This window comes from Anarrhichthys ocellatus, unplaced genomic scaffold (assembly GCF_004355925.1).
Source record: "Anarrhichthys ocellatus isolate YVR2014 unplaced genomic scaffold, GSC_Weel_1.0 scaffold161, whole genome shotgun sequence".
Lineage (NCBI taxonomy): Eukaryota > Metazoa > Chordata > Actinopteri > Perciformes > Anarhichadidae > Anarrhichthys > Anarrhichthys ocellatus.
Window position 1 is genome coordinate 123,199 of NW_022280191.1, and position 20,830 is coordinate 144,028.

The following is a 20,830-nucleotide window of genomic DNA, read 5'->3' on the forward strand; positions in this document are numbered from 1 at the left end:
TATATATATATATATGTGTATGTATATATATATATATGTGTATGTATATATATATATATGTGTATGTATATATATATATCTCATCACATCTGAACACAGTGCAACACAAGTGCAGTCTATTGCAACACTGGTCCAAAGTGATTTAACACATCCGTATTAAGAGTTTGATCAACACAGCATGGCAAGTCTTCCAGAAGACGTATTGTACCTTTATAATAGTTTAACGGCAGAAACATAGAATTTCTTCCTCTCTGTGTCATTTTTTTTAAACAATTATATATGAACAATCTATCTTACATTAATATAAAATGTAATCTTAGTATTTTAATATTACTGCTATGACTACTATTTTGTTAATTCATTATGTTCATTTCTGAAATAATTATTTCCATGATAGCTGTGTTAGTGTAAGGGATGTGTAATAAAATCAGGGGAATTATGAAGCAAACTGTTTCTATCTTATATCGATAAGAGTTTTAATATGGTTTTGCTACTTCTGCCATTTTGCCTGGCGGTAATTTGAAACCAGTAAACAAAGTAATCGTAACCCCCTCTAAACCAATCCTGGCTCAGTTAAAACCCACCGATAACCAATCAGATTGCAGAGCCGTTTGAAATGAACGCTGAACGAGCCAATCAGCAGCCTTCGCGCCTTCCTGGTCACTGGTGGGTTTTGCCCAGAGAGGGAGGGAGAAGGAGCGCTACGTGAAACGTTATCGCCGTCCGTTTTTAGAATATAAATCTTAATTTATTATTTCCTCGTCTTGTCAAGGAATATTTTATCAGTTTTACTCACTGGAATTACTCCTGCAATAATAAGGTAAGTACGCCTCAATACATAGGCTTGTGATGAAAAATGGCAAATCGCTGTACGTTTCTCTTTGTTGGGAAATTTGGTTTTAGCAGTTAACAGAGACTAGGCGCCGACTAGTTCCTGGAATCTTACCTTGTTTCCAATGGTCAAAGTTAAAAGGCTGGAGCGACTATTAGGTTGTGTGTAATCAGCCAGTCCTTATTCTTCTTCATGGCTCAGAGTTGTATTAGAGATGTTTGATAGTTTTTCGTCCAGGTGACTTTAACTATAACGTTACCGTTATGGACCCAAGCGTCTCCAGAATTAGCGACGTGATGGCCAGAAATTAGACGGTGCCTGTCCACTCAAAGACAAGTAAATAGTAACGATAATGCTAACGTTAGCCGAGTCGGTTTTTAGATGCACATTAACGTTCGTGTTTTTAAGACTTTCGCTTGGATACCATCACTGAATTGAGTGTTTGTCGAACTTATCCACACGTGTGCTCACGGTTTATTTCTTTGACGTTTGTTGTCTTCGCCAACAGCGTTTGAATGCATGACGTTTTCCCTCCTTCGTTTGTGTCGCTTGCTGCTGCATGAGGGCTATCTTTGAGTTCACCGAGCTAACGTGGGGCGCACTTCTTTAAAGCAACAGGTCCGTTACATTAGAACTGAGTTGGGGTATAAACTAAAGGATATCATTAACTACTGTTAGATTCATCTCGCATTTGTATTAAGCAGCAAAACATATAATTAATTGAATGACTGCAGTGTAAAAAAGGCAGACTTTAAAAAAATATATACGTTAGTGTCAATTAACAAAAGTGCTCCAAATTATTCGTAATTACCGTAATTTAACGCCAAATGATAACTCACTGAAAGTTGCGCAATAGACTAACAATATAAATCCAAACGAAGATTTCACGTGTTTGACGTATTTTCCATTCAACTGTAAATGTTACTTACTCAGATAGACGGTTCACATTAGATAATGTATCCTCGCAATACAAGAAAATAGTGGTCGTTGCTCTCGCGACTTAACAGTAACGTTACATTAACCTGACATTTGGTGGCACTTTAACGTGGACAGTTACGTTAAAGTTTGTGTTGTATGGGTTTAATCCGTGTTGTTGCTGTTTGGTTCACCAAAGGAAAGCATTCGGATGTATCCTACCGCTATAAAAGGTAAATAATACGGCACTGCAATGTCAACAGTTTTACAGCACGTTATCGTCTCAATGGTCGGTGTTTACAACTTAATTTGAACGGTGCCTGTCAAAGGGGCTGCATACCAGGTGGAGCTAAACAGCAGTTTTCTGCACAGGGGGGATTTATGTGAAAACTCCACCTACGGGACAGCCCGTATCTCTTCATCAGCCCGGCCTCACATCTGATGGGGAAACTCTCATCGGTCACGGTCCTGCCTTGACTTTCACATCCCATGTGGAACTCTGCTGGCAAGCCAGGGCGGGGACGAGCTTCGGGTGTGTCATATTGAGGTGGTTTCTCACTGACGTGGTGTGGATTTTCATGATTATTTTCACAAGATTAGATCAGTTACCAGTGGATTAAGGGTTGACCACTTACATTGACCCTCTCTACCTATTTGTTGTAATCCTGACGAGCCGATTACTTGAAGGACTGCTGGAGTTGTTTTGTGTTTATAAAGGCATACAAGAGATAAGGTACACATCGGGTTTGATTGTTTGATTGAGTGGCTTTGTTGTCAAGATAATAGCTATTATTGTCTTTTAACATGAAGGAGTTGTTTGATATACATGCTTAATTTCACCCGAGGTGGACGTTTTAGGGTAAAAAAGCACAACCTAAACAACTAACCCTAACCTCAAAGCAGTTTCTATATGCTACCTGCCATTTCCTGAAGCATGGTGCTGTGTTAACCACTGGAATTTGAATTAGTAATGCTGCTGACAGGAGGCTGTCATTAGGGTATGTGGCTAAAATCATCGCAGGTAAAGATCTAAATTTGCTTTGCTGAAACCAAAGCGTGCTGTGCTAATAAGTCAGTATTTCTCCACTTCCAGTAACTTACTTTTCTTGTTAAGGTGCTACTAATCACACATTTTATACATTGTTGTAATGCTTCCCCTGTGTTCTCATGCTGGCAGTGGCAAGGTGACGCATGGGGAAATGATTTAGACTAGCAGAAACATGGGTTTGCTTCCATTTATCTCAGTTAATATTGACCTTTTTTGAATGAGCTGCGTAACATGATTTGCCTTTACATTTTCTTATTTTTCATGTGGCAATCATTCAGATGTCGCTTTCTGCAGCATGGAAGAAAATTGTATTTGTCCACTCGGTGGGTGTAAAACTGATCGACCGTTCTAACCATTTTAGATTGTACGGTTGTCATCAAACTGGCTGCAATATTTAGCAAACTTAACAGCCACAGCCACAGCTCAGGTTCCTGTCACTTTTACAGTGGCTGATCTAGAATGCCTTGCCTGGTTGGCTGTGACTTGAATGGGATGACTCTGTTAGACAGACAGCTTTGGGTAAACCTAGCAGGGACGGACCTGTCAGCAGTTCTGCAGCAGTGTGGCGGTTTTCTAGACACTGAGCCTCCCGGGTCACTAATGTTCCATAATGCTGACTTTGCCTGGCCTACCTCATTGTGTCCAGTGGTGCACACTACAGTCGGTGTTTGCCATTCTAAAGTGTAGGCTAATGTAAGTAGCCCTTTTGTGGTAAATTGTCCCTCTACCCCTCCATATGAGAGGGTTGAATTTTCTGAACAATGCTGAAGCAGACACAGCGGAAGAATCTTTATCACAGTCTGACAACTAGCAGGGCAGTTAGCAGACAAAAATTCAGTATAACCTGTTTTTTTTTTTGTTTTTTTTTGTTGTTTTTTTTTTAGTTCAAGGATGACCTCACCCTGCTGCATGCGTCACCATGTGTCTGCCAAATTAGTTTCACACATTAGCAAACAGTTAAATCGGAAACGAAGATTCGGTTGATTTTTTTCCTGTGAGGTTCAGGGATTCCCCTAGGGGTGTGTCAGTATGGACTGTGGAGAGAGTGCCAGTACCTTTTTATGTTGGCCTCCTAGGATTAAACATATTTCAACATGAATTATTTTAAAGAGTAGTCTAAATGCCTGGGGGAGGGGCCAGAACAAGCCCACTCATCTCTTGGCATGTTGTAGTAACGGGTTGCTTGAATGTCTCATCGACTTCAGTTCCTCAGCTCTGGAGCGTCTTTCAGCTCAAAGCGAGCTCGTCTGTGGTTTCTCTAGCCCTTTAGTGTGTCTTTTTGAATAGCATCTGCTCTGTACAATCGCACGATAAATTGCACAATTGCTGTTTTTCTAAGACTATTTCAGTTTGTGTTCGTCGGCTACATTGCTTCATTAATTACGGCAACTGTATTGTCCAGCCGTAGTTACACTGTGAATGCAGAAAGCAGTTTGTCAAATATGTAACTGCTAAGGCAGAGTGAGTGACAATGAGCCCATTGAGATTTAGAGATGCCACTGTAGTTGACATTGTAGAAGTTTGAGCTCATGCTGTGCTTCACTGGACTGTATGGAAACAGAAAAGGGTTCGATAACAATGCCTGCCATTGTATCAATTTATCCTTCTCTGTACTTTGCATTGACAGTTTTCTCAATAAATAAGTAAAACATTCCATATTCATGTGATGCAAAATGTACCTTGCTTCTCTACTTTTGTTTTTTACTGTCAAAAAAATCCAAAAGTCAGCCGACACAGTTCTGATGAAAGACTAGAAACTATTATCTTTTATCTCCTTTCCTTTTGTGCTTCCCTTCCTACCTGTTCTTGTCTCTCACGTCTCTGTGTGCTGTATTTGACTCTCTGTCTCTTTCTTCCCTCCTCACTATACTACATCTCTTGTCTCACTTATTCTCAGGTCGCTGAAGATGCCTGCTGTAAGGCATCAGAGAGGAGACATGGTCATGGGCCGCTGGCCTGGCAGCAGCCTGTATTATGAGGTCAAGGTGCTGGGCTTCGATGCCAAAAGTAGTCTGTACACCGTCATCTACAAGGACGGTACCGAGCTGGAGCTCAGGGAGCAAGACATCAAGGTAGCAAACTGAACATGTAACAGGCTTTTTGTTTTGTTGAAATCTTTGCATTAAAATAAAAGCGGTTGTTAGTCACAGTGTATCGTCTAGAAGCAAAATTACATTTTACCAAAACGTTTTACCCAAAATTAAATTAACAGAGCACTGCTCTGTCTTTCAATGTTTTGCCATATTCCTACTTATGATTGACAATTCTTTACATTAAAATGAGACTTTCTTTAACCGTCTGCTCTCGGTTAAAATGTGTAATGTAATCGGTATACTACTTTTCTACTCTGGACTGCAACTCCAACATTCAGGAAAGTTTTTCACAGACTGTCGCCATAGGGCGCTCACACAGCGGCATGACGGCTCCTCCAAAGTGAAGCCAAAACATCTCTAAGTGTAGGAAGCGCTTGATTTGATATGAAGCTGAGTTTTCCATGAGCAAAGCTCGCATGCTAAACTTCAATATCGCAGTCTATCATGGTCGTTTAATTGCGGGGGAGCCCAAATTGTGACCGATTTATATCTGATTAATTGATATCTGAATACCATTATATTGCACAAGCCTTGCAGACAACCTCTTTTCGACCCTGCTGTGTGAAGCTATTATATTATACACAAGATGAGACTATCTTTTCTGTCTCTCCTATAAAACAAGGCACACTCGTTATTATTGGTTGTAATCCCTCCTTTTGTTCTCAATTGCTGTTTTTCCTTCAGAATGCTTCAGATTTCTCGATCCGCCCTCGCTCTCGATCTCGATCTCCAGGCCGCCGCTCCCGCTCCCGCTCCCCAGCAAGGACCACGCGGCGCTCGCCCTCCCGCAAGGCGGCGGCTGTCGCTGCTGCAGCTCTAACGGATGGCCCGCCGTCCTCCCGCAGGGATACAAGGCTGAAGGATACACTAGAAGTCAGGCTGAGTCCCCTGGTAAGTGCCACAGTGGCCTTCTCATCCTCTTGTCTCAGCACTGGTGATGTTGGAGAGTCTGCTGTACAGAAAGAGATTGATCAAAGGATATCAGAAAGAGTAAATACTGTGCCATATAAAGTGTTACTGTTCATCTCTGCCACCTACATTGATTTGTATGCAGATGTCGCATCAATTCACTTTATCTCGTGCTATAGAGTAACATTTCCTAGTGGACTGTCCGATTAACGTTAATGTAGTCTATGAAAGAAATGATAGCGACAATAAGTGTCAGCAATGTCATTCATCAAAATCTTGCAACACCAAGCAGAGCCTCTACTGATTCAGTTTGTACTAGCACAGTCAGTTTATAGAATGTGCCTTGAATGCACAAGAAGTTTTTCCATTTTTGCTTCCTGCAACACCAACCTAGTCATACAGTACATTTGTCATAATTGCATATTAATCTGGGTGCCCCACCACATTAGAATACTCTGCTAAACTGCTCTTTGGGCTTTCCCTATTCTCTAACTCGCCCTACCAGGCCATTGTAAGTAATCACAATGTGGCGCAGTACAAAATTCAGTCTGGCTTTCTTGTGGTTTAGAGCTATATAAGATAATCTGTACCTCAGCGTCGGATGCAGAAATACCTTTTGATACAGCAGTCAGCGCAACAAACAAGCAGTTTAAACAGAAGTACCCAATGATCATGAAGACAGCAAAGACCCTCCCTGTGGCTTTTGTTTGTTACCCCTAACCCATGTGTGCCCAAAGACTACATTTAGTCAAATTCGTCATGATTGGTCAACGTTGGCCGTTGAGCTCTGTGCTGTCAGCAGACGAGCTGGTCACTGAGATTCCTCTGAGCAGCACGGTGGGAATGAATTACAACATAATAAGTGTCTGAGTAAGTTAGTTGTTCCAAATGTTTTCAGTTTGATGCCTTCACGGCTTATTGAAGACTTGTAGATGTGACGGATTACAAGCTTCATTTCATCTTCACTCACGCTGTAGAACTTCCACACTGACGACATGTTGACATGACAGTGGTGTGTGTGTGTGCCGACGTAAAACTATCGATGTTGCACACATGTTCAAACGTGAATGGCATTTGTCATATTGGGCTGGATAAATATAATTGTCTTGACTGAAGTTAAAGTTGTGCCATCAGTTGATTTCCAAAAGGAACATTGTTATCTGGCAAGATTATCATGAAATGTCCTAAATCATCATTACCATGTTGTTGTGGGGTTTCTGGCTCTCTGCAAATCCTGGATTTTGACCCGAACCCGTCACGTTCCCTCTGCCTGTTCCTCACGTTGCTTTCTCCCCCCCTCCCCTTTGTCTCTCTTCATCTCCATCAATCTCCCTCCATTGTTTGACGGGCAGCAACAGACAAAGGCAGCTGAGAACAATAGCAACAATGGGCAGGAAAAGAAAGAGGAGAATAACACAGTAAATGTGGTGAGTTTTTTTTATTATTATTTTGTAATTAAAAACGTTGAAAAAGGTCAAGAAATAAATCTGTGGTGGACAAGCACATTGCCCCGAACACAAATGAACATCAAAGCATATGAAGACGGACCAAAGTCATGAAATACACTCCAGGAAACGTCTGAACACACCATGTCTTTGGATTTGAACGCTTTACTGCCACTTTTTTTTTATTCACACACTTTTCCACTGTTGCGTCTCTCTCTTGGGTTGAAATTATTTTTGTCAGACACTATTACAAAAAAACCAGACAACTGATTTTACAGGCGCTACTCTACTACTGTCTCAGAGTGACTGGCCTTTGAGGCAAGTTGGAGCTAATGGAATGTCATGATGCATGCATGTTGGGGGGGGTGTGGGTGGGTGTGTTTTCCAACTGAGGGAGGCTCCCCTCACAAGATCGTGCTTCATTTAGCCGGTCACATGGCGTACCAACATGTGCAACTTCTTTACATTCCCTGCCTTTTAGGGTCCTACGTGTAGAGCGGTAGACATCTGTGATTCTAAAATGAGTTGATGTATAAATATATACTACATTACTTCAATCCAGTTTTGTCCCGTTTTGCTAGCTTTGTTGTTTTTGCCCAAATGAGATCCCTGAGTAGGATTACAGACCTGAGACCAGCTAGCCTCTAAAGTCATTGTAAGTCTGTATGGTTATGAGACCTAATCTTGAATCCTAGATAGGTACACCCTCTGTTAGAAGTGTTTTGAGAGCTCAGTCATAGCTTTGTGAAAATAGTTTTTAGTGAACAGAGAAAGTAAAGCCGTACTTGGTGAACATATTTAAATTTACAAACAAAGTTAAATGAAGAGAAACATGATTCAGTAACTCGAATAGATCCCCAAGAGCTGTAAATGAATTATGTTGGGGATCTTGACATTTTTTAAATTTGAATCTTTGGTGTATGATTTGATTTAAAATGGAATCTCATTCAGTAGAAAAGCCATTTATACAAACTATTTCTTCTCAGTGTTTTAATTTGTATATGAAGAAATATTTAGCCTGAAGGCAAACCTACAGTGCAAATGTTTTAAATGACGGTTATCTCAACTATTCGACATCAAAACAAATCTGCCTTCTCTCTGCTGCATTTGTCATTGTTTCAGTCATCCAATGATGTAGAAGACCAATTCCCCCCCCCCCCCCACTGCTACTCAGTCAAGCTGTCCCACATGGAGTCCACACTGTCACTAACTCTACTCATTGTATAAATATTATCCATCTATTAACAAAAAGTGGATTCAGAGAGAAGCAGACGGAAGGGTCTACAAAATGTGTTTGAAGGATGTCGAACTGATTCATCAGTGGAAACAGGTTCAATAGATAGAAGCTACAGATCACAGTGTAAAAGTGAACCATCACCTGGTGATGGAGACTGAACACAATGAAATATAAGGAACACTGTTCTGGCCTTTATTTATTGTTACAATTATTCAAAAACGGCATGTGTAGACTTTCAGTATTCCTTCAAGAGCTAGTGTAGCATTGAAGTGCTATTGTCGGTTAATGAAGTCCTAGCGTACTCTACTAATGTTAAAAACATGTTTTACAAACTTGTATCTCCTTCCAACCTCCCCAGTATCACTATTACACCACGTTTAACCAGGACCAGCCTGAACCTTTCAATCAGTCTATGTAGCACAGTCGGATAGCTGTCGGACCCTGGTGGAGGCTGACCAATGCTTCGATATGATTGGCCAATCTGTGTCTTTCTTTGACCCCAAATCTTATAGCGGTTGAACCTTCATCGGGTTAAGTTACTGTAGACAAGACATTCAAATTGAAACACCCAGCCTTTATGTGGATTTGTTTATCGGAACTTTACCTGATGAAGGTCTGATGATCAAAACCTCGTCAATCAAGTGATGTCACTGAGACTTTATGCTGCGCAAGATCTTTGTTGAAATTGGGAGCCCACGTCTTGTACAACTTTTGAATTTGATTTGTATGTTTTTAATAATCCAAAAATCTTTCTTCAGAAATCTGAGGCTACGGTAGAGGCGGAGCCTGATCAGAGCCAAGGCCGTTACAATCTGCGCCGCAGGAAGAACACTGGAGATGCCAAACCAGTCGAGGCCAAACCAGAGCAGCTGGAGGAGGAGGATGCCAAGCTGGCTGCTGCTCCTACAGTTCCTGCTGCCTCCCTCACCACCCCTCTGGACTTTGGAGGCAAGATAGGTAGGTTATAGAGTGGATAAGATCTGCAAAGACTCCCACAGTTTAATTTAGGGCCCGGTGCTTTCAAAGGCACACAATTGTATTTATTCACACTTCAGTTCATTTATGTATTTTCAATTTCCGTTGTTCGAGGCTGTGTTTTGAGTTGGACCCTCCTGACACAGTGTCAACAATACCAACTCATATTTTTGATAAATGCAGTATTAATTACAGGTCAGTTGCGTCGTACTGCATAGGTTTCTACTGTTCTGGTCACTCAGTATACTGTGTATTAGTTAGTGGGTGTTAATCACTAGGAGGACTGGCTGGCATAGCGATCCTGGCAGTGCAGGTAAAGACTAGGGAATGCTAGTTTAGTTTCTTTGTTTTATTCTGACCGATAGCCGACCCTCACTAATCGACAGGATTAGTGGCTTTTTGCACGCAGGGGTGTTTGGGTTGAATTTTCTAACTCTATGTACAAACAAGGTAAATTCATCATTTATCTACAACTGCAGTGTATGCAGAAAAGAGGCACCTGAGTCTCCAGTTAACCCGTCTGGGAGAGTTAGCAGCCACCGAGTCCACTGTATCAATTAGTTTACTTGTGAGGTTATCGTCTGTCTGTCTGTCTGTCTAGCAACTCTGTCAGTGTTTCCCCTAGTTTACTGCAAGCCCGACATAACGTTGGTGATTGTCCGGTCGAGAGAGAGAGTCTGTGTGTCACAGTGAGCATGAAGTTAGCAGTAATGTTATAGCTATGAAAGCAGCAGGTGTGTGTGTGTGCGCGTGTGTGTGCGTGTGCGTGCGTGTGTGTGTTTTATTAGTTGGTGAATTAATACTAGAACTCCTTAAGACCCAAGCCAAGCTCCTGTGTCTTGCTTGCCACCTGCTAAGTAAAGTGAACAACAACTCCGGCTCTCTAAAGGTGGGCTGACCTTTTAAGGGGGACCCGCTATTCTCCTTTAACCCTCCGAAACCCAAAACTCGCCGGCGGGATGGAAAAGCGTTTTCTTTAAACAATCACCAAAACTACACCGTTTATCACAGCCAGAAGCTGTAAAAACTGTCCTTATCTTATCTTTCCAACGCTCCTTTTTTCCCAGCCGGGACTTTAATGCAATAAAACTCAAGGCCACAGAGAGAAACGTGACTGGAGCAAGAAACGCCCTGAAACTGCTCGGGGTTCAGAAGGTTTAGTGACAAGCCGCTCCTGAGTTTTTAATATATTTTATTTAACTGTTTAACTCACAGCATTAATTGGTCAAAGTTCTTGTTGATGGTTAACGGTGAAACAGTTAATCATTAACATCCCTCGTAAAGAATGAATCATGCTTTTCCCTGCGGGACAATAACTCTTATCTTATGCAACATAAACCTTTGGTTTTAACAGAGTTCTTCTGTGCTCAACATTTCAGAAAGGATTCACTGAATGCATTGCTATGTGTAATACACTAGACTGTGGTGTCGTTGTAAAATGAACCTCACCAAACCGTCTTTTCCTTTCTCCAGGAGCATACTTCTGGCTGCTCTTCCTGCCGGCCTGGGTTCTCTTCCTGGTACTCCAGGTCAACCAGGAGGACCCCAGTCTGACCAGCTTCCCTCCCCCTCTGCCCCCTCTTGACGCCTTCTGGGATGCTCAGGCTTTTGGCCTTGTGATCCTCTGGATCTTATTCCAGGTCCTGCTCTACGTGCTGCCTGTTGGGAAGGTGAGTGAGAAGAGCCGAGAACTGAACACATAAAGAAAAATGCCCGCATGAGTTAATGAAGAGAAATAAAGTCAGTCGATGCACATGAATGCAGTCTGTTTCCCCCGGTCACCATCAGTACAGTATTTCACTGAAGTCAGAACACACGGTGGAGGGGGTAGCTGCCTTTGCTCTCTCTATTAACTGGTACAGGGAAGACGCACGTCAACCAGCGCATGACTTTGGGTTTGTTATCTCTGGCAGGAGGCAGAAATTGGATTAATGGTCAGGAGTAACGGTTAATTAGATTCTCCACAGGAACAAGGAAGCTGTTCTTTCACCTCCTGGCTCATCTCTGCCTCTTGATATCTTACACTAACTAATTACGTACCTAAACGATAAACATTACATTTTTTGTATTTGGTATGTCGGAAGAAATAATACTTACTTTCTTAGCTCAAAAGCAGCTGCATGTCAGTTAATCCAAATGTCTTTTGTTCCTCTCTAGCTGAGCGAGGGCATGCCACTTCGGTCTGGGGAGAGGCTGAAGTACAGAACCAATGGTGAGGCTGTGTGAAGTGAGCATTGTCTCCAACCCCACCCACAATCAAGTCATTCATTCAGCTAGCATTCACCAATACTGACTGTTAAATTGAGGTGCTGGCTCATCTGTTACTTTAACTGACAGGCTTAGAGCATGAGTAGACAATGCTTCTGCTATCATTCAACTTTCTTTTTAGTTTTAATCAGTTTTTTTGTCTTCCACGTCGATCTTTCTTCCGTCCCATCTGTATCTAAAGCTCTGTGTCCCTCCAGGTTTCTTCGCCATCACGGTGAGCTCTCTAGTTGCAGTAGCAGCGGTGCACCAGGGCGTCGACCTCACCTACATCCACAGCCACTTCCTGCAGCTGGCTGTGGCCTCCTTCCTCATCGCCGTCCTGCTCAGCGTCTACCTGTATGTCCGCTCTCAGTACGCTACCGCGGAGAAGCTGGCACTGGGGGGAAGCTCCGGTAAGGGGGGGTGCAGAGTTACCTTCTCACTGCTCAGACACATTGTGTTGTGCCTCCTGATGTCTGATTTCTTTTCTCTTCTATTTCACCAGGCAATGTGGTCTATGACTTCTTCAAAGGACATGAGCTCAATCCACGCATCAAAGAATTTGACCTGAAATTCTTCTGCGAGATGCGCCCCGGTCTGATTGGCTGGGTGAGTTGTCATGGGACACCAAAGCAAATATTAGTCTCAGTAAGACATTTAGTGAGCACTTTAAGTACGAAGTTTATTATTATTGTAAGCAAAACAGGCCTTTTGTATTTCCATAGCCAAATACACTGAAAGTAGCAACAATGTTATTTTAAACATGTACCTTTTATACCACATCTGTTTCAATGGGGCCTGTCATTTTCTATACACATTGCACCCTCTGGTGGCCACATGTGGAATGCATTTTGAGCCTCAGACATATGGCATGAGCTGAATGAGCGCCTTGTGTTTGCTCATGGCTATGGGGGGAATGCAGACCTTCAGTTCAGATTTTCTAGCAGCTCGTGAACATGGGTCTATCAGGCCTGCACTACATTGTTTCTTCAATATTTGAAACGTGAAACATTGGTAATGATTTTTCATTTTATCTGTGTGTCGTCCAGTGTTTGGTCAACTTTGCGATGGCGCTGGCTGAGATGAAGCAGCAGCGTCTGGATGCTCCATCCTACTCCATGATCCTTGTGAACCTCTTCCAGCTGCTCTACGTGGTGGACGGCCTCTGGAATGAGGTACGCTCAGCAGAGCACACGCCAACAAATGTGCTGTTCTCCAAAATATCACTCTGAGGGAATTTGATAGAACATATTGATGAATAAAAAAAGACAATGACACATGATCAACATATGAACTTCTGCCCCATCTTACTTTCATGAAAACAATGAGTGACGAATGTATCTTTCTTCTCCTCAGGAGGCCATCCTGACCACCATGGACTTGATGCACGATGGTTTTGGCTTCATGCTGGCGTTTGGTGATCTGGTATGGGTTCCCTTTACTTACACCCTGCAGGCCTACTACCTGGTCAGCCACCCCAACCCCCTGAGCCTCCCCGCTGTCGCAGCCATAATCGCACTCAAGCGTAAGTAGCAGAGCATCAAACTAGTCACTGGCCCTCCCTGTTCAACATCTGCATTATTTCATTACATAACTGCATCCGTCTATAGTTCTTGTTACTTTATCTTGAGGTCAAGTACAGCTACTCAATGACAAATGTCACGGTTCATTTAATTAAATAAAGACTAATAGTTAAGTCCCAAAGAGGTAAAGTTGATATATTTCCCCAGCCTTTAGAGCTGAGTCGGATGTTTGAGTTTTCTCTTTGTCTCTGTCTTTCAGTCGTTGGCTTCTACATCTTCAGGAAGTCCAACTCTGAGAAGAACGCCTTCAGGAGAAACCCATCAGACCCCAAACTGTCTCGTAAGTTCTGTTGTGGGATTAATGCTACGTCATGGTTGTGTAATGACCTAAACATTTCTTTATTGACCTTCAAGGGAAGATTACTGAGGTGGACCAGCCATTAATTTCCTGAAGTGTGAGCTCTCTAGAGTTACAGTCAATAAATGAATGATTTTCCATATGTGTGGAGTACTTTGTGCCCAACCGGTGTCCAGATAACCACCTTTTTTTCCCTTTCATTTCTTTGGCCATGTCTGTATCGCTGTGGTAACCTTTGTCTGTCTGTCTGTCCTCTGCAGATCTGCAGACGATCCCCACAGCTACAGGAAAGAGTCTGCTGGTGTCTGGCTGGTGGGGCGTGGTCCGCCACCCCAACTACCTGGGAGACCTTTTGATGGCTCTGGCCTGGTCCCTACCCTGTGGTGAGTTGGCTTCACATTTGCACTAAAGGAAATCAAACAACTCACTTCAGTATTTTCCATGGTTCACGCATGGAATCATAGTAACTAGACTATATTTATACAACATTACAGCAGTAATTAGCGTCTGAGCTCACCATACCTAGCTTGTTGTACTAAGACACTAAGGAACAGATGTTAACCTATGTACTGTTTAAAAAAAAAAAAAAAAAACTAGCCAAAATTAGCATCCCCATTAATAAGTTGAATTATGGATGCACCTGGATAACCAAGTAAGCGGTTAGTTATGCTAACAGGACCTGTCCCCTCTGAGCCTCGCTCTTCACTAGCTCCACGCTGTCATCCAAATATGGTCACTTCTGGTTCCAAAAACAAACAACCATGCTGGCGACACCTGAAGCTATGAGTGAGGTCCCAGAGCCTACGTCCATATTCTATCCAGTCTCTGCTAGTTACCTGTCAGCTATATCTGTTTAACACATCAGGTTTCAAGCACTGAAATGTCTGTTTATTATTCACTGTCCCTGTTATAAATACAAATGGCTTCCACCCCGACTCACCAACACCTTCCAGTTGATTTCATGGATTTTCTTGAGAAGTGTCACGTAAAAACGTGACCTTGCAAAATCCTAAAGCTCTGTTCCAAAAATGTTTTACTTATGGATTTTTGTATTCTAACATCACCAGTGGCTTTGGTAAAGAAAAATCAATAAATAGCCAGTGACTGAACTACTAGAGGACATTTGTAGCAGGATAATAATGCTATGAAGAGTTTACTTTGAATGACAGTCGGGTTAAAGTGTCCTGTCCTCTCTGCTGTCCACCCCCCAGGCTTCAGCCACCTCCTGCCGTGGTACTACATGATCTACTTCATCATCCTGCTTGTGCACCGAGACGCCCGGGACATGAGCGAGTGCAGGAGGAAGTACGGCTCTGCGTGGGAAGAGTACTGCCGGACTGTCCGCTACCGGATCATTCCTCGTGTCTACTGAGGAGCCTGGTGCTGGACACTCCCGAGCCGAGACCTTCTCTACCCAATATTAAGGCTCACCAAAAAAATCTAACTTAAATTTGAATGGATAATTGACTGATTTTACTTTTTAAATCTTTGTTTTTTTAATCCAAGAATTTTTCAAATCTTGATTCTGGAATGAAGGAGCAGCAGTATTTTGAATTTTTTGATGCAAGAGAAAACGGCACCCATTGGTATCATTGGTACCGTGGACTATTTGAAGAATTGCCTTTATTTTAATAGAAATTTAAAAAAAATAGTCTTTGAATAGTTTTCAAAATTCGGGAGGAATGAAAATGCTTCTGCTAGGAATGTCTTGTTAGGATGTATATTTTTGTATATACACTTGTTTTATACTTCAATAATATCTCAACATTTGCATAATTTTACTCTTTGCTCCTATATTCAAAATGTCACAATGTCAGCTTGGCTATTATGAATCATTTTTGTAAGTACGCCTTCCTGCTATAACTATACTGGATGTGTATATTGTGAAGGCTGGGATTCAAAATGCTACCTATTTTGAACTGATCTGCACAGTGGAACTGGGGCTAATGTTCTTACTCAGGACCCAGAACTTTGTCAGAAAGATGAGTTATGAAAGTTGCCTTTTTTAATTTTTTTTTTTAATAATAACATTAATCCCAAAGTGTATTTGATTTGGTTTCTTGCTACCTCAGGTTCAGTCACTTTGCTACCTCAGGTTCAGTCACTTTGCTGTGCACACTCTCTTGGGAGTGTGTGTGTGCTTAGGAAAGCAAAGTGAGGTGTGTTTGTTTGTTCCAACAGTAGCGTTTGTATCCGTTATGAACAAGTAGCGGCCATCGCACGCGTCATGCTTAACCTTGCAAACGACTGATTTTTATGGCAATGAAACCATCTGCATCATATTCCCGATCATGAACTAGTTGTTCATTTCCCACCACTGCCACATGCATTTAGTTTGAACCTATTCAAGCTTTGACACAAAGGTAATATGACAACGACAATTTTAATGAAGTTTATACTGTGACGACATGGAACGCTGTTGACTGTGCATTAGCAATTGTGAACCCAAAAAAGTATTTGTGCAGCTGTAGCTGAGTACAAAAGTAGCAATATATGAACTAGATTAGGTAGCATGTTTCTTATGCTGTGCTGACTGAATTCTTTGTACATATTTTTTTTTTTTTTGTTTTTAAATCGTTATTTTCAGTAAAGGAGATAACAGTAAAAGTAATGTTTCTCATTCGATATTTAATACTGCTTTGTATTTGTTTGGGTTTTTGTTTTAAAGTTAACTTTGAATTTTGACCACTGTAGTTATGTTTACACCTAGATCTGCCATGTGTCTGCACAAAACAAATGGTCTGTAACACTTGTCGCATGACTAAAGAAAAAGCATGTGTGATACTAGAGATGCCCCAGGACATATGGAGACGATATATCTATATATCTATATATATATATATCTATATCTATATATCTATATCTATATATATATATATATCTATATATCTATATCTATATCTATATATATATATATATATATATACACACTCATACTTAATATGATGCTGGTGGACTTGTCTCCTTGGTGTGGCAGTCTGAGTGGAAAGCAATAAGTTGGATGTACAAATGAATGCAAAGTAAAAAGACAATGCATCACATCTGTGACAGTGGCTAGAAAAAGCTTTTCTATACAAATGTTGCAGCTGAAAATAAAGATTTACAGTATTTGCTTTTCCCGCTTTTTTGTGGACTTTGTTCATTCGAAGGCTTGTAGGCCACATCAGTGGTGCAACAGTGCTACTCCAGGAAGTCATGCACTATGATTAAAGTGGCTGTATGAAGGTGAAATGAGGAGGCCTACAACTCACTTATCCAAACTTTAGACAACGGCGTTATGCACATGCATACTTCAGTGCAAATGTTTCTGATGCCAGACAGCAGTTCCACTCCCATTTTTGGAGAGAAGACCGCAGCAACAAGAAAAAAACTTGCCTCGTGAATTCAGAAACTAGAAATCCTTTGTAACTTCATTCTGAGAATGCAGTCACAGATCTCACGCCGGTTATAAAGGGGCCGTATTGCTGGTAGCAATGTCCCATGCTATATCACAAGCCATAGTATAGTATATCGAAAAAAGTCAGTATAGTATTTTGAAAAAAGTAATGGTATATTATGTAGAAAGAAATGGCATAGTTTGATGAAAAAGTCCTTGTATAGTAGGTCAAAAAAAAGTTATGGTATAAGATGCCAAAAAAGTGATAGAGTATGTTTATAGAAGTCCTAAAAAAGTCTGACTAAAGCTAAATTTAGCCAAACTATACTATGAATTTTTTATGAAAAACGTCATTTTTTGACATATCTGTCAAAAAAAGCAGAATTTGCATTATAACGTCACTGGAAAAAGTTCAGCCCAACTTTACTCACTGGAAGGCTACGTTTTTGGGACCCTCGTCATCTTGTTGATTGCTATTAAACTAGGGAGCAGGTGCAATTGGGGACGCTAATTAACGTTCCAACAAGCACGAGCTAAATTAAACCACTAAATGATAACACCTGTCAGTGATTGGAAGCGATTTACGTTAAGGTTGCTGAAATTACAGCGCACCGTTTTTACAGAAAATAACAAAGGACGCAGTCTTTATCAGCTGAAACAAAGTTTTGAGAAGAAAAAAACTACTATGGCTCGAGCCAAACCGAGTTTATATCTCGACGTTATCATGCAGTTAACTAATGTTAGCTACGACGCTAGTAACTGTTATCTTAAAAAACATTTTGTACGATTAGCAACACGATTAGCATCACGTTATACTCACCAATGTCTCCCCTTTTTCGATGCGCGAGGCGAGTGACAGGTCATCAGGTTCGTACCTTGCAGAAATGCCCGGATATGTAAAGTGTCACTCAACAGTGTTATACGGGCCTACTGATAACTCTGCGACAGCGTTCATCAGAGCCAACACTCAGGGTTCAGTTAAACAATCCAGAGATGGAAAACTCCGCTTCAAGTCTGTCTAATCAACTCTGAGTATTTAATCGTTCGCTCGTGCGTACTACGATTTACCATTGCAACAAGTAAATAATACAGTCTCTATTGGAATCCAGTCTAGAGCTACAATGCATATGAATAGACTGCACAATTGATTTAAGAAAAACAAAACAGCCTGAGTCAGAGCGGGGGAAAGTGTGATGTTAACACAATAAAGTTGTATTTATTATTGGACATTTTATTCCAATAATTACGTTAAATGAATGATCAAGTGGTGGAATCTATTACACTGTTGCCACTAGTAGATTTAAAATATTTTAGCAGGGACAAAACACAGGGGCTGGCAACAGAAGATGAAAAAGAATAGTTAAGTATTAAAAATAAAAATAGATCAAAGACAGAGAGACATGACTGTAAACGAATCTAGTCCAGTAATAATGTGTGTGGTGATTTCAAGGTTGAATTCGATTTTAACTAGTAGACATCTATTTTGATCACGGCCCAACAGCTGTGACCTTGTTTCAGCTACTTCCAACCAATGCAAATTTACAAAATTAAATTTAAGCACAGTCATTCTGCAGCTGCACCACGATCCTGCTCACTCAAGAAATATAAACGAGATAATGATGAACCCACTGTGCCCACTGAAGGAGCGTGGCTCATCTAGAAAGGGCTGTTTTCTAAGAAGTACTGAGCCTGTCAATCAAACGTCACTCTTTGACCTGTCACTCGGGAAAAATCAAGTTCTATCAAAATTTGGACTCGGATCATTCAAAAGTGGTAACTGTCACACCACAGAAGCATAGAACAAAGTTCTATGCTTATCTCTCATTCACAGATCAGCCCTTGGCCCAGGTTGTCAATCATCATCAGGCCCAACATTGTGTTTAACATTAAGGTCCCTGCAGGTCTTGATGTCTCTGCTGTCCATCTGTATGCATGAGGTAGATGAGTTGTGGAGGCCTGTGGTGCATAATGGTGGTATCAGTCTACTGCTGACACCAGCACCAGCACGCCACATGCAGCTGCACTGTATTATCTCCATCACTAGGTGGTGCTGTGCACTGGCCAAGGCCAGTATGGGAGACCCAAGTGGTTTCATGGAAAGTTACGAAATACAGAAGAACGCTTCACTGTCAACAGGTTCGACTTTGACTTTCGGGGTGGTGCTTCCATTCATTATAACATCTATACCATTTCAAAGCAAATGAGCACTAGAAGACAGCAGGAAAACACTCAAACTCAATACAAAAAATAAATAAGAATACGAGCATTCTAAAATATTACAGAATAATAATGCAAAGCTAACACCACCGTAGGGGTGAGCCATCACAAGAAAGCTTTAAGGCGAAATAAAAACGTCATAAGAGCTACAACGCGTCATAGGCACGATATGACAGTATGAAGCATTAAAGGGACCTACATCCATTTTCAAGATTCACACATTTTATTTCTACGGTCTAAGACAGTCCAAAAAAATACAAGTAAACATGACATCTCTCCCAAATCCAAAACCCGGAGTGTTGAAACCCAAACGTCATGTCATCGAGTATAAAGAGCGGAGCTGCTCCAAAGACGATGAACAGGTGACACTGAGAGCACCTATAGGGGAATGTTCTGAGTATGTGGGTACCATCGCTGTTTCACAACTGACAGCTACAATCCAACAAGTGTATAATATGCAGCAGCTCCGGACTTTATACTTCATGACATCACATGACTTACTTCTCTGGTTTCGGGCCTTCAGTGAGAGTATAGCTCATTTTCATAGATATTGATTGAACTCTCCTCTAGGCCATGGAAGTAACTGTGTAATTCTTAGTGTTGGTGGTCCCCTTTAAAAGCACTTTATAATTACATGTTGTGGGCATTTTTGATCAAAACAACAACCTGTAATTTAGTAACGCTTCAACACTGCAAGAAACATCATTTTCTCCTCCTCAAGACATATTTCATGAAAGAAAAAGATGCTCAGACCCATTAACTGGTTAAATGACTTAATCAAAGCGATGTCATTGAATGCATGTCTGCCAATTTATTACAATCACTGGTGGACAAAGTGTCACTTCTCCTAAGTAAAATAATCAGTATCCCAATGTTAAGTACTCCAACCAAAAGTCCTGTAATTTAAATTAAACTGACACAAATCAGTTAAATGTACTTAAAGGGACAGCTCACCCCAAAATCAGAAATACATATTTTTCCTCTTACCTGTAGCGCTGTTTATTTAGTGCGGGCAGGAAACTGTCCTAACTAAGGTCTGTGGATTATCTTAAGTAACCAGGTCGTGATTAAAGAAATATTGCTGTTGAGTTTTTTCAAATGTGTATTTTTTAAATTTTTGAGGCTTCGAGCGTTACAAGATGAGTGCCCACGAAGTGCCATCATATTGGACATAGGCAGACATCACTACGGCCGATATCTCCAAAACTCGGCAACTCACGCCAAAACAATCTCGATTGATAAATAACACTAAAGGTAAGAAAAAAAATAAAGTGTATTCTTTTGGTTTTGGCGGTGAACTGTCCCTTTAAGTATCAAAAAAGAACAGTAGTCACTATGCAGAGTGTTATTAGTGTTTTTGTGGATTCAGCTGCATCTTAATGTTTGTTGCTTGTTGGGGTGGAGCTGACTCATAATCATCATCATATTTTATAAGATAGTAAAGTTTTATATGTGACATTGAATCTGCAATAATGAGTAACTTCGGATGTCAGAAGTATAAGTAAAAGTAAAAGTAGCTTAAAACTAAGTGCAGTATAGGCTTCTTGAGTTAAAGTTACACTACATGTTAATATGTTTCGCACCTTAGCTGTTTTCTGCTCTCTCTCTCTCTCTCTCTCTCTCTCTCTCTCTCTCTCTCTCTCTCTCTCTCTCTC

General features: G+C 41.1%; 1 protein-coding gene and 1 long non-coding RNA gene across 3 annotated transcripts; one reads left to right on the top strand and one right to left on the bottom strand.

Annotated features, from left to right (window-relative positions):
• Window positions 1–59: 59 nt before the first annotated feature.
• LOC116400308 (uncharacterized) lies at window positions 60–17,915 on the bottom strand. The gene is made up of 5 exons (XR_004213909.1): window positions 17,779–17,915; window positions 11,552–13,987; window positions 10,904–11,113; window positions 6,997–7,165; window positions 60–5,840 (listed from the first exon to the last, which is right to left on the bottom strand). It is a non-coding gene; the product is annotated as an uncharacterized LOC116400308 (long non-coding RNA).
• Window positions 67–16,393, top strand: lbr (lamin B receptor). Of its 2 annotated transcripts, XM_031878089.1 has the most exons (14): window positions 67–820; window positions 4,693–4,867; window positions 5,573–5,779; window positions 7,150–7,224; window positions 9,238–9,436; window positions 10,928–11,124; window positions 11,612–11,666; window positions 11,920–12,114; window positions 12,207–12,310; window positions 12,751–12,876; window positions 13,058–13,226; window positions 13,484–13,564; window positions 13,843–13,965; window positions 14,794–16,393. In XM_031878089.1, exons 2-14 carry the CDS (start codon window positions 4,703–4,705, stop codon window positions 14,952–14,954), a joined length of 1,857 nt encoding a protein of 618 aa, XP_031733949.1. In that variant the 5' UTR covers window positions 67–820; window positions 4,693–4,702; the 3' UTR covers window positions 14,955–16,393. The 2 variants fall into 2 exon arrangements, with proteins under 2 accessions (XP_031733949.1, XP_031733950.1); XM_031878090.1 differs by lacking the exon at window positions 67–820 and having other exon boundaries at window positions 2,319–4,867.
• Window positions 17,916–20,830: the final 2,915 nt, after the last annotated feature.